The following is a 12,183-nucleotide window of genomic DNA, read 5'->3' as shown; positions in this document are numbered from 1 at the left end:
ATGACTTACCTCCACTCCCCCCAGACCATTCCACTCCAGTCGGGGGCAGACTCCACAATTTCCTCCCTGTCTGGACTACTATCACAAATGGGTAACACAGATAATTTGGTCAGGCTACTGCCTCAAACTAACATCTACCCCCCCCCCCCCCCAATCTTTCCACCCAAACAACGTCCGATGTCACAGGAACATTTGTCACTTCTACAGCAGGAGGTAATCTCCCTCCTACAAAAGAGTGCGATAGAACTAGTTCCTGCCCACCAACAAAATATGGGAGTTTACTCCCTATATTTTCTCATACCAAAAAGAGACGACACTCTACGGCCCATCCTAGACCTCAGACCCCTAAATCACTATATACACTCAGACCATTTCCACATGGTCACACTCGAGCAAGTACTTCCCCTGCTCTCCCAAAACGACTTCCTTGCCACCCTAGACCTCTAGGACGCCTATTTCCACATTCCTGTTCACACAGCTCACAGAAAGATTCTCTGGTTTGTAGTGGACGGTCAACATTATCAATTCAAGGTGCTCCCATTCGGAGTCAGCACCGCGAGTGTTTACCAAGTGCCTAGCGGTAGTGGCAGCACACCTGTGAAGACAACACATCCACGTCTTCCCATATCTAGACGACTGGCTAATAAAAGCCAGCTCATACAACCAGTGTGTACAACACACTCAAGCCACTATCCAGCTACTTCACGAACTGGGCTTCACAGTAAACCACACAAAGCCCCATCTGCAACAGTCCCACGTAAAACAATACCTCGGTGCCACTATAGACACCTCAAAAGCGCTAGCCTACCCCAGTCCGGCCAGGATAGCGAGCATTCAGGCTCTGCGCGCCAAATTTCAGCCGGAACACTCTCTTCCAGCTCGAGTGTTCATGCAACTAATAGGAATGATGGCCTCTTGCATATTCATAGTACCCCACGCAAGACTCCAAATGCGTCCTCTCCAAGAGTACTTAGCACGCCAATGGAACCAGGCCCAGGGTCAATTAACAGATCTGGTGTTGGTAGACGGTCGTGCCCATCGCTCTCTGCAGTGGTGGACCACCAAAAACCTTTCCAAAGGGCGACTGTTCCTGGACCTGGTTCCTCAGATAGTACTGACAGCGGACGCATTGCTCTCCGGCTGGGTAGCTCACCTACTACATCACACCATGCAGGGCAGGTGGACACCTCAACAAAAGTTACTCCACATCAACCATCTGGAGTTACTAGCTATATTCTTAGCCCTAAAATCCTTTCAAACACATATATCAGGCAAGGCAGTCCTAGTCCGCACAGACAACATCACAGCCATGTACTATATACAAAAACAAGGGGGCACACACTCTCCGCAGCTCTCTCAGCTAGCACAGAGCATATGGAGAAGGGCCATACCCCAAAAAATTCTTTCTCCTAGCCCAACATGTCCCAAGAGTCCAGAACACTATGGCCGATCTGCTGAGCAGACAAACACAACAGATCCACGAGTGGGAACTCCATTCGCGAATTCTTCACCCGTACTTTCAACTGTGGGGGCAGCCACAGATAGACCTCTTCGCCACCTACGAAAACGCCAAATGCCCAAGCTTCACCGCCAGGTATCCACACCCATTGTCCAAAGGCAATGCGATATGGATGAACTGGTCAGGCAAATTTGCGTACGCTTTTCCGCCTCTCCCTCTCATTCCATTAGTGGTGCGCAAACTACAGCAACACTCCCTAACTCTCATCCTAGTTGCTCCCACTTGTGCAAGACAACCATGGTACACCACATTGCTGGAACTATCAGTAGTACCGCACCAAATGTTACACCTCTCTCCACGCCTCTTAACTCAGAACCATGGAGAGATCAGACACCCGGTCCCAGCTCGGCTCAACCTTGCGATCTGGCTCCTGAAATCCTAGAATTCGGTTATCTAAATCTTCCCCCATACTGTATGAACGTCTTTAGAGTAGCTTGACAACCTACCACTAGGGCTTGCTACGCAGCCAAGTGGAAACGTTTTGTGGTCTATTGTCACAATAATAACTTCAATCCCCTAGATGTGTCCATTCAACACATCATAGGCTATTTACTATACCTACAAAGATGCAATCTGGCCTACACGTCTATTAGACTGCACCTTGCAGCCATAGCAGCTTATCTACAAAACAGGCAACATCTATCACTCAGTCAGTCAAATATCTTTATTCGGTTTAAGTACAAACCATAAAAGCATACTACAAAACACAATATATAAAAACAGTTGTAGGTACGTGACTCAATTAACACAATCATGGCTCATAAAAACGTATAAAAGCATTCAATAAAACCACGTAAAAACAATTTCATTTTTAACACAATTAAAAAAGGATGTTCATGATATAATGTTAAGTTCATTTCCTCAACATTCTTATGGCTGCTGATAAAAAATTGGCAACGTTAAAAGTTTCCCAACCGTCAGTTAACATTTGCAAGTAGAGAAGGGCAGGTCTCACTTGCACAAAACCTTTGTTTTTTAAAATAGGGGGAATAAAACGTTTCCTAATGACAATAAGGTGTTCACAGAAAAAGAGGAAATGTGTGATGTCTTGTTGCGAAAAATTATCACAAGTACAAGGGCCAAGATCCTCTACCCTCTTCCATCCTTTCTGTTCTCCAATAAGAAGATGCAGTTGATTAAATCTAAATCTAGTCAGTAAGAAGCGATGATTGTTATTTGTGACATAGCCTAAATATGGTTCCATGGATAGTGTTTTTACATAGCTGGTGGGCCCTTATTGTCACCTTTACCAGCTCTCTCTCTTCCCTATCCATGGTGGCTATGTGCAAGAACATTTCCTTACACCATTTTATATCTCCCTGCACTAGAGCTTCTGGAGAATGATATAATTCTGGACGACCCAGCTTTGCTGCCAACCTCTGAATATATTTACGCCAGGGTATACACAACCCATAGTCAAGTGACATACAGTCTTTCATAATAATATGATTAAGCATTAAGTCAGGGTTTAACCAAGTAGCTATCCATTTCAATAGTGGTGCCACGGCAATAGCATCTTCAACAAAGCCGATTCCAAGCTCTTGATGTGTATTGTAGTTGGCTGTTGTTTTAGGGACAGATAGGAGGTTCTTTAGGAACCTATCTTCAACAATCTGTATGTTCTTTACATTTTTTATTCCCCATAGCTCGGCCCCATACATGGCTAGTGAAATGCACTTGGCTCTGTATATTTGAATGAGGGCCTTCATTGGCCTGGCTCTTAACTTTCTGGCAAAACCCAGTACGGCCAGGGTTGCTCTTATCAGTACAATTTTTTTCGCTGTGATTTGAGTTACCCAGGATCCTTGGTCGTCGAAAAGTACACCCAAGTATGGAAACGACGACACCCTGGTTAATATATGGCCCTCACAATAAAAGGTTTTAGCCTTTGGGGATTTCTGTCCAATAGCCATTACATATGATTTTGAGAAATTTACGCTTAAATCTAATGACTTCATGAAGCCAGAAAAGTAATCTAACAATAATTGAAGTCCCACAGCCATTCTTGCTAAGAGGGCGGCATCATCCGCATATAAAAGTGCGGGAATCGAGCGTTTCCCTGCACAGGGAATATCTTTACAGGAGGCAATTAAGGCAGTATCTAGGTTATTGATATATAATGTAAAGAGCAGGGGCGCCAAAATGCACCCCTGTCTAACTCCATTTGATATGGGTATACCTTCCGTACAATTACCCTGTTGATCATACCTCACCGTTGCAGATAAATCCCTATACAGGTCGGCTAAGAAATAGACGATGTTTTTGTCTACTCCACAGATTAGGAGCAAAGACCACAGCTTTGACCTGTTTACTTGATCAAAGGCCGAGGACAGGTCCATAAAAGCTACTAATAGTGTTCCATTCTTTGCCACCGTATATTTACCTATTAGTAGTTGCAAGTTCAGGCATTGGTCCGTGGTGCCCATCCCTTTTCTGAAGCCATACTGGGCCATAGAGAGTGTTCCAGATTCCTCGAGCCAGCCAATCAGTTGGCCAAGGACCACCCTACCCAAAACTTTCACAGAAGAGTCAATTAGGGATATCGGGCGATAACCGCTCGGATCACCTCTGTTACCCTTCTTATAAATGGGTATAATAACAGATCATGCCCATGACGGGGGTAGACCCAATTGACAGGCGTTAACAAAGACATTATATAAAATCTTTGACCAGGTTTTTACATCTGATTTAAAAAGGTCTGCCGGGACTCCATCGGGTCCCGGAGCCTTATTACTTGTCATCTGCATAATGGCATGTGTTACTTCTAGTTCAGTGAAGGTCAAAGAATATTTCTCCATGTTTAAGACTGGGCCATCCAACATCCCATTTCCATCATAAACCTGTTTGAAATGAGTGTGCCATTTATCTTCCTGTATACCACAATCAAGCTCGCTGTTATTTTTATCCTGGAAAAAAGGCATATTTATCACAGTCCAAAACTTAGCACTATTTTTAATTACATCTATTGATAAAAGCTCGTTCCAGGCTTCCTGCCTAATTTCATTTTTTCGCTTTCTTTGTGCTTTTTTCTAATTGTTCCTAAGGGCGGCAATTTCCGCTTTGTCGGGCAAATCAGCTTTCAAAGCTACCTTCAACTTCCGTTGGGCTATTGAACAGTTATGGTCAAACCATTTTTCCCCGTCCCTGGGTTGCCCCTTAACTACTTTTTTAAGGTCACTATCGACCTGGGTACAGATTCTGCCATAGGCTACTAGGACCTCATCCCCTATGACACCGTCTTTCAGACAAGTGGTCATGTGGTCCCCAACCTTTCCCAGCAAATTTTTCTTGAAGTCCATTGGCACCACGCGGCACCATTTCAGGCGTCGCGCTTGATCGGTGGGCCTTATGTCATGGATTCCAGCAGTCAGGTTGTGTTTCACTTTTTTCCTTAGATCATCTGTCAGAGTCACCTTTACTGGGTTATGATCTCCATAGGGGGACCAACTAACATTATACTGACTAACCCTACCTGCAAGGTTTGCGCTCACAAAAATATAATCAATAGTTGACCCAGAGCCTCTTCCTTTAAAGGTTGGGATATCTCCTGTAAATTTGGTGGGGTAGATCAGATCATTACCTACCACCAAATCTTCTGAATACAATCCCGACGGGGTGTGTTCAAAGTGAATATTATCTTGGTTTGCTGGACCTAAACTGTCCCAAACAAAACAGTTACCTTTACAACAATGAACATTAAAATCTCCAAGCATAATAACCGAATAATGATTCGTACTATTTTGTACGAGTGAAATGTCCAGCTAACTATAACACCCCTGAAACCTATGTTTTTTCAGTGAATTTCTAAGGTTTTTTAAATATTAATTCCTAACTATAACATGTCTGAAACCTATGTTTTTTTCAGTGAATATATATATATATATATGTGTGTTCAAGTATATATGGGTATATAGTGCAAGTATGGTTGTGCTGAACTTCTTCCATAGAGCGTAAATATCTGCTTTTGTAACTACTCCTTTCTTGGTGCTCTAATTCGACCTTCACTTGGTAGTTGCTTATGCACTTATTTTTCCTTTCCCCTCTGGGCTTCTACATTGCATAGTCCCGAGAGTTACCTTCCCTCTAGGAGGGTTTTTTTCTGACTGAGAGTGGTCTTTACCAAACGTTGTTGTTCATACAATGCATTTTTTTCAGCAATGATGAAACACTAAAAAGAGAATCTCTGAGCACACATATGTATATACATATGTGATGTGATCCGAGATTCTCTTTTCGGTGTTTCACAGGGTAGGATTAGTCCACACACTAGTTTCCACCACAAGGGGAGCTCTAATCCAGTGGTATGGGCTGTTGTCCTTGGTCCTTGAGCCTTGTCCAGTCTTGGGTTGAATACATTCGTCAGGGCTACATAGTATAATTGTTTCTATAATGGGGTTTTCTCTAACACTCTCTTATCGCCCCCACTACTGTGAGCAGTGTTTTCCACATGCTTCTCACAGTTTTACAGACTTTAGCTCCCAACGGGCTTCCTACAGTCCTTCTGGTGGAGCATTTTCCTTGCTTCACCTATAATTCTTAAGACAGCCTGGTCACTTTATCTCATTATGGACCGGCTAGTCCTATTCAGGGATCTTTAGTGAGTTTAGTTCCCAGAACCTCCTCCAGGGATGGTGTTGCTTGGATATCTAATTCTAAGATAAAGAATCTGTGGCTAGATGTCTCTTATCAGATGAATAAGTTACTTACCTTCTGTAACGCCTTATTTGGTAGAGACAGGATCTAGCCGCAGATTCCTTAACGACCCACCCATCCTCCCCGCTCTGCAAACTGCTGGTCATGTTACCTACAAGATCCCTTTCTTCGCATTCTGATGCCTTGCTTTAGGACATTTGACACAAAGAGGTCTCTTTATTGGCACACTGTTAACATATATATATATAGAAAAACAATGAGAGAGCAAGGGAAATGCGGGGTGTGTCCGGATCCCCAATGTAATGATAGACTAAACAATGTGGACCAACCCACTATGTCGGTATGGTACAATCACTATTCTTGTAAGTACATGGACCCATTAGGTGTGTTTAAAAGACCCCTCACACACCAACCTGGTTGGTGTCATGCTAGTGAGTGGCAAAGGTGGAAGGCGCCACGTGAAAAAGTGAAGTACCTACACACGCGCTAAGGTGAGCTGTGGTCTCCCGTTGTCTTGGCTGGACCAGCCAAGACGACGGGAGACCACATCAGGTTTAAAGACGGGCTACTCACCGAGACCAAATTGGCACACCGGATGAGTCCTCTCCCGACCCTCGATCAACTGCCCTAACCTTAATATAGTGTTTTTTACAAGTGTCTGTAAGTACGCCAACACTTAGACCACACACCTTAGTGCATGTGTTGGTACTTCACTTCTTTTTCACGTGGCGCCTTCCACCTTTGCCACTCACTAGCCTCACTAACCGGTCCTGAAGAAAGTCCCTCCCACACACCTTTTTGCGGGCTGAAACATAGTCAACTAAGGATAATAATCTCCTAGTAGTTGCACCACACATTTTTAACTATATCCTGAGCCACCATTAATAAACTTTACAGGCAAGGATCCTCAGAGATATTTTTAATAAAAACTCACGACACATCACACATTTACACCACACTAGCTCTGCTGTAATCAGGCATCGTAGCACAACCGGTTGGGATCCCAATGAAGAAGCATGACACCATCCAGGTTGGTGTGTGAGGGGTCTTTTAAACACACCTAATGGGTCCATGTACTTACCACAATAGTGATTGTACCATACCGACATAGTGGGTTCGTCCACATTGTTTAGTCTATCATTACACTGTTAACATAAGTAATTTCTATAGGTGGCTCTGCGTTGTTGGCTCGAAAAGTAGTTACAGAAGAAACTGACGTCAGCGGATCAGGAGAGGGCTTAAGTGGACTCCATTTACGTCCGGAGGATGATGTCGCTACAGAGTCGACACCCTCTACTGACATGCAGAGGTACTGCTGCAAAAATATCCGGATCTAGTCGGGCACCTGGGGAGAATTCTAAGATAAGGAATCTGTGACTAGATCCCATCTCTACCAGATGAGGCGTTACCGAAGGTAAGTAACTTATTCATTAAGCCACGATGACTAGAAAATCAATCCTTGCTTATTTTTTCCCACAGGCCACACAGTTCAATTAGCGTTCTTGCGGCAGCATTGGCGGAAGCCGAGAATGTTCCTGCATATCTTCCAAATGGCTTGGCTTTGAAAGATGCTTTACAGAAAGCCAAAGAATGGATGCAGGAAGTGGATACCATGCAGGTGGGATAAAGTTGTTTGTCTACAGTTCCTATTGTTTCTTGTAACATTTTTCCTTTCATTGTCTCACATGCAAGACAACAGTTTGTCGCCACTGAAAAAACAGTGTTTCTCACAGAAATTCTAAATGCCAAAAGAATTACCACTGGAACTTCATTGATTCAACCCTAATAAAGTCATTGGTGCTGTGCTAAACATTTGGTCCTTAAATTAAGTGGTGACCTGTGGTCCTTTAACCAGTGTCCAGTCAGAACACTTTTTAAAGAACAGAGTGGCAATTTATTTCAATGCAGGTCTGAACCCATTCAGAGGTACCTAAGCTCCACAAGATGGCCACTTCAGCCACCCTGCATAATGAGCTGAGCCTTTCTCCTTCAAGAAAGAAGGAAGATTTTACTTAACCCTGTAAGCATCGGTTTGTAGCGTGCTGTGCTGTAGATTTCCAGGCTCAGAACACTTCTGCACCTCCATCGTACCCAAACTCTGCCGCATCATCAACTGCTCCATCGAGTCCACCACCTTCCCTGAAGCCTGGAAATATGCAGAGGTCAACCCACTGCTGAAGAAACCCTCTGCTGACCTTGACGAATCTCAATAACTACAGACCCATCTCTCTGCTCCCCTTCCCAGCCAGAGTCATTGAGAAAGTCATCAACGCCTAACTTTGAGTTCATTGAAATGAACCACAACCTGGACCTCTCCCAATCGGGCTTCAGAAGCAATCACAGCATCGAGACCACTCTCCTCGCCGCTACGGACATCTGCACCCCCCTCGACTGAGGCAAGGCTGCTGCCCTCATCCTCCTGGATCTCTCCGCCGCCTTCGACACATCTCCCACCGCACCCTCTGTGCAAGACTCCACAATGCCGGTATCCGCAGCAAAACCCTAGAATGAATCCGCTTTTCCTCACCAGCCAAACAGTCAGACTCCCATCGTTAAACTCATAACCCACAGAGATCAGCTGCGGAGTGCCTTAGTAATCCTCCCTGAGCCCCACCCTCTTCAACATCTACATGCCCCCGCTTGCAGCCATTGTCAGAAGCCACGGACTCAGCATTGTCTCCTATGCCGAGGACACCCAGCTGATTCTCTCCCTCCCAAACGAACCTACAGCTGCCAAAAGCAACTTACACAACGGAATGAAGGCAGTCACCACTTGGATGATGGACAGCTTTCTCAAGCTCAACTCAGACAAGACCAGAGTCCTCAACTTGGGCTCCACCCCCTTCACCTGGGACAACTCCTGGTGGCCCACAGCACTCTGAACCCCCCTCACACCCACCCACATACGAAACCTCTGCATCACCCTGGACTCCTCGCTCCATGCAGTCTCATCCACCTGCTTCCACACTCTCCGCCTTGCTTCGTAAGATCTTCAAATGGATCCCCACTGAGTCCAGGAAACAGTCACCCATGCGCTCGTCAAAAGCAGACTCTACTACCGCAACGCACTCTACGCCGGCATCACCCAGAAACACCTAAAGAAACTGCAGAACATCCAGAACGCCTGTGCCAGACTCATCCTGAACATCCCACGTCACAGTCACATCACTGGCCACCTGAGACCTTCACTGGCTTCATATTAACAAAAGAATTACTTTCAAGCTCCTCACGCACGCCTACAAAGCCCTCCACAATGCTGGACCTGCATACCTCAACCACCACCTCTCCTTTTACACTCCCACCAGACATCTTTGCTCCACCCAACTAGCCCTGGCCACCATCCCACAGATCCCCAAGACCACAGCTGGAGGAAGTTCCTTCTACCTTGCTGCGAAGATCAGGAACTCCTTGCCTCTGCACCTCAGGCAATCGCCATCGCAATTCAAGAAGGCCCACAAGACCTGGCTGTTCGACTGGACAGCAGGACCCCCATCCTCACTGCCCCCCTCACCCTCCCCAACCACCCCACCCCCCCAACCACCCAGCACCTTGAGACCCTAGCAGGTAAATAGTCGCGCTTTACAAGAAACTTGATTGATTGCCGTCTAGAGTTGGGCTCCGATGTTTACGTGTTATTTTTCTTTGAAGAACATCTTACTTGGCAATGAGCATTGTTAATTTAGTAATTTATTGGTCACTTCACTCTGAGGGTTGAATGGACGTTTAACCAAGGCATCCTACAATGGAAGTCTTGAATGTGCTTGGTGAGGGGTCCCTTATGTTAGCACAATTTGAGCTGAAGTCCTTAGGGGCCCTCTTTAGTACCTCAGGCCCTAGGTACCAGAATACCATTTACTAGGGACTTACAGAGGGTGCTATAGATTTTGCCAATTGGGGGTACAATTGTATTGTTTTGGGAAAGGGCTCTGGCACTGGGTACCTGGTTCGCAGAACCCAGTGCACTTTGTCGATCACATCATGTACCAGGCAAAAAGTGGGTGTGACCATGCCATTCCTACATTCAGGCACACAGTGAGGGTGCTGTCGTGCTTTCACTCATGGTTTGCACCATGACACGCAGGCCGCATGCAGTTTGTATGTACTTTCCTTAGGGTGGCATAATACATGCTACTGCCATGAGGGACCTTCTTTAGTACCCATGTCCTGAGGTACCAGGGGTACTACTTACACAGGATAGGATAGGATAGGATGATCATTTATAGAGCGCATACGTATGCCGGAGCGTCTTGGCGCTGGTAGGACATATAGAAGTGCTGAAGTGTGTGCCAATTGTATTACAATTAGGCCATTTTACCTTGTGTTTAGGAAAAGAGCACTGGTCCAATATTCTACCCTGCAAAAACACTCTCTCCCCAGAACATCAGACACTTCTCAGGGAGGAGGATCAGGTGCTCCTCCTCAAAGGGGCCATAGAACCTCATCAACAGGGCACAGGAGTATACTCTCTACTTCCGGATCCCCAAAAAGGATGGCTCCCTCAGGCCCCTAAACTAATACATCTTGTCAGAACACTTTCTCATTGTCACAATTCAGGATGTCATCCTGCTTCTGCAGCAAGGTAACTTCATGGCCCTCTTGACCCGAAGAACGCCTATTTTCACATACCAATGCAACTAGCCCATCGCGGTTTGTGATCAGCAGAAGGCATTACTAGTTCAAGGTGCTAACTTTCGGGGTGACCACTGCACCTCGGGTGTTTACCAAATGCATTGCGGTGGTGGCTGCTCACTTGTGCAGGCAGGGGTGAACGACTTTGTCCTACCTGGACAACTGGCTGATCAAAAGGGCCACCTGCCAACAATGCTGCGAGAGCACACAGGTCATGATAAACCTCCTAGACTAGCTGGGGTTTACCATCAACGCCATGAAATCTCACCTCCAAACCCTCCAGATCCAACACTACCGAGGAGCAATACTCCGCTCAGAAGTTGGCTAGACTTAGCCAAACCAAACCCAGGTACAGTCCTTCCAGGCACTGATTCCTCAATTCCAACCAGATGAGTCGGGACAGTCATGTCCCTTCTAGGAATGATGACCTCCTGCATTGCCATAGTTACGCACGTCAGATTGCTTATGATTCCATTACAGGAATGCCTAGCGGAGCAATGCTCTTAAGCGAAGGGTCATTGAGATGATCTAGTGTTGATCGGCCACCACACTTATCATTCTTTGCAGTGGTGAATCACCAACAACCTGTTGCAGGGGTGCCCTTTTCTCGACGCAGTTCGGCAGGTGACCATCACAACGGACAGGGTGTGGTGCGCACTTGCAGTACATGACTGTCCAGGCCAATGGGAACCCACCCAGACACCAGGGCCTCCACATCAGTTTCCTGGAGTGGTTTACCGTTCATCTGGCATAGAAGGCTTTCCTACCTAATCTGAACCGTAAAGTTGTTCTCGCCTTGATAGACATGATGGCCATTTACTACCTTAATAAACGGCACTCTGTCACCCCAGCTCTGTTAGCCGAGAGCCTTTAGTGGTGGACTCTCCGCTGCAAGATTCACCTCCTGGTGGAGTATCTCCCAGGAATAGATAATTACTTCGCTGCCCTCAGCAGAATGCTGAAACAAGTCCACGAGTGGGAGCTCCACTCTAGAGTTCTCCTCCCTTAATTCCAGCAGTGGTGGTACCCTCATGTAGACCTCTTCATTGCTGTCAAATGCCCAAACTTTGCCTCCAGGTTCCCACAGTCCATGAGCAAAGCACTATGGATGAATTGGCCACGGATATTTGCCTATGCTTTTCTGCCTCTTCCCCTACTTCCGTTTGTGGTTCAGAGGCTACTGTCGACATCCCTTGGCCTCATCCCGGTGGCCCCCACTTGGGCCCTCCAGCCCTTGTTCACCACCCTACTGGAATGTAATATTCTCTCGTAAGAGGCTCCACAAAGGCAAGACCTTCTCACGCAGAACCATGTGGAAATCAGGCACCAAGGTTGCTCAGTCTTGTGATCTGGCTCCTGAGGTCTTGGAGTTTGGATGCCTT

The 12,183-nt window shown here is 46.1% G+C and overlaps 1 protein-coding gene across 1 annotated transcript in view; it reads left to right on the top strand.

The window, feature by feature from the left end:
* LOC146866934 (lysine-specific demethylase 5B-like) overlaps nt 1-12,183 on the top strand; it is a 455,791-nt gene that overhangs the window by 150,215 nt on the left and 293,393 nt on the right. Inside the window, exon 5 of the mRNA XM_085603266.1 lies at nt 7,652-7,790. Within this exon, the coding sequence (XP_085459392.1) occupies nt 7,652-7,790 (139 nt within the window). The remainder of the gene's footprint in view (nt 1-7,651; nt 7,791-12,183) is intronic.

The sequence above is a fragment of the Triturus cristatus genome, chromosome 1_2, assembly GCF_964204655.1.
Source record: "Triturus cristatus chromosome 1_2, aTriCri1.1, whole genome shotgun sequence".
NCBI lineage: Eukaryota > Metazoa > Chordata > Amphibia > Caudata > Salamandridae > Triturus > Triturus cristatus.
The sequence above is the reverse complement of the archived record's forward strand: the minus strand, read 5'-3'. Positions and strand labels throughout refer to the sequence as shown.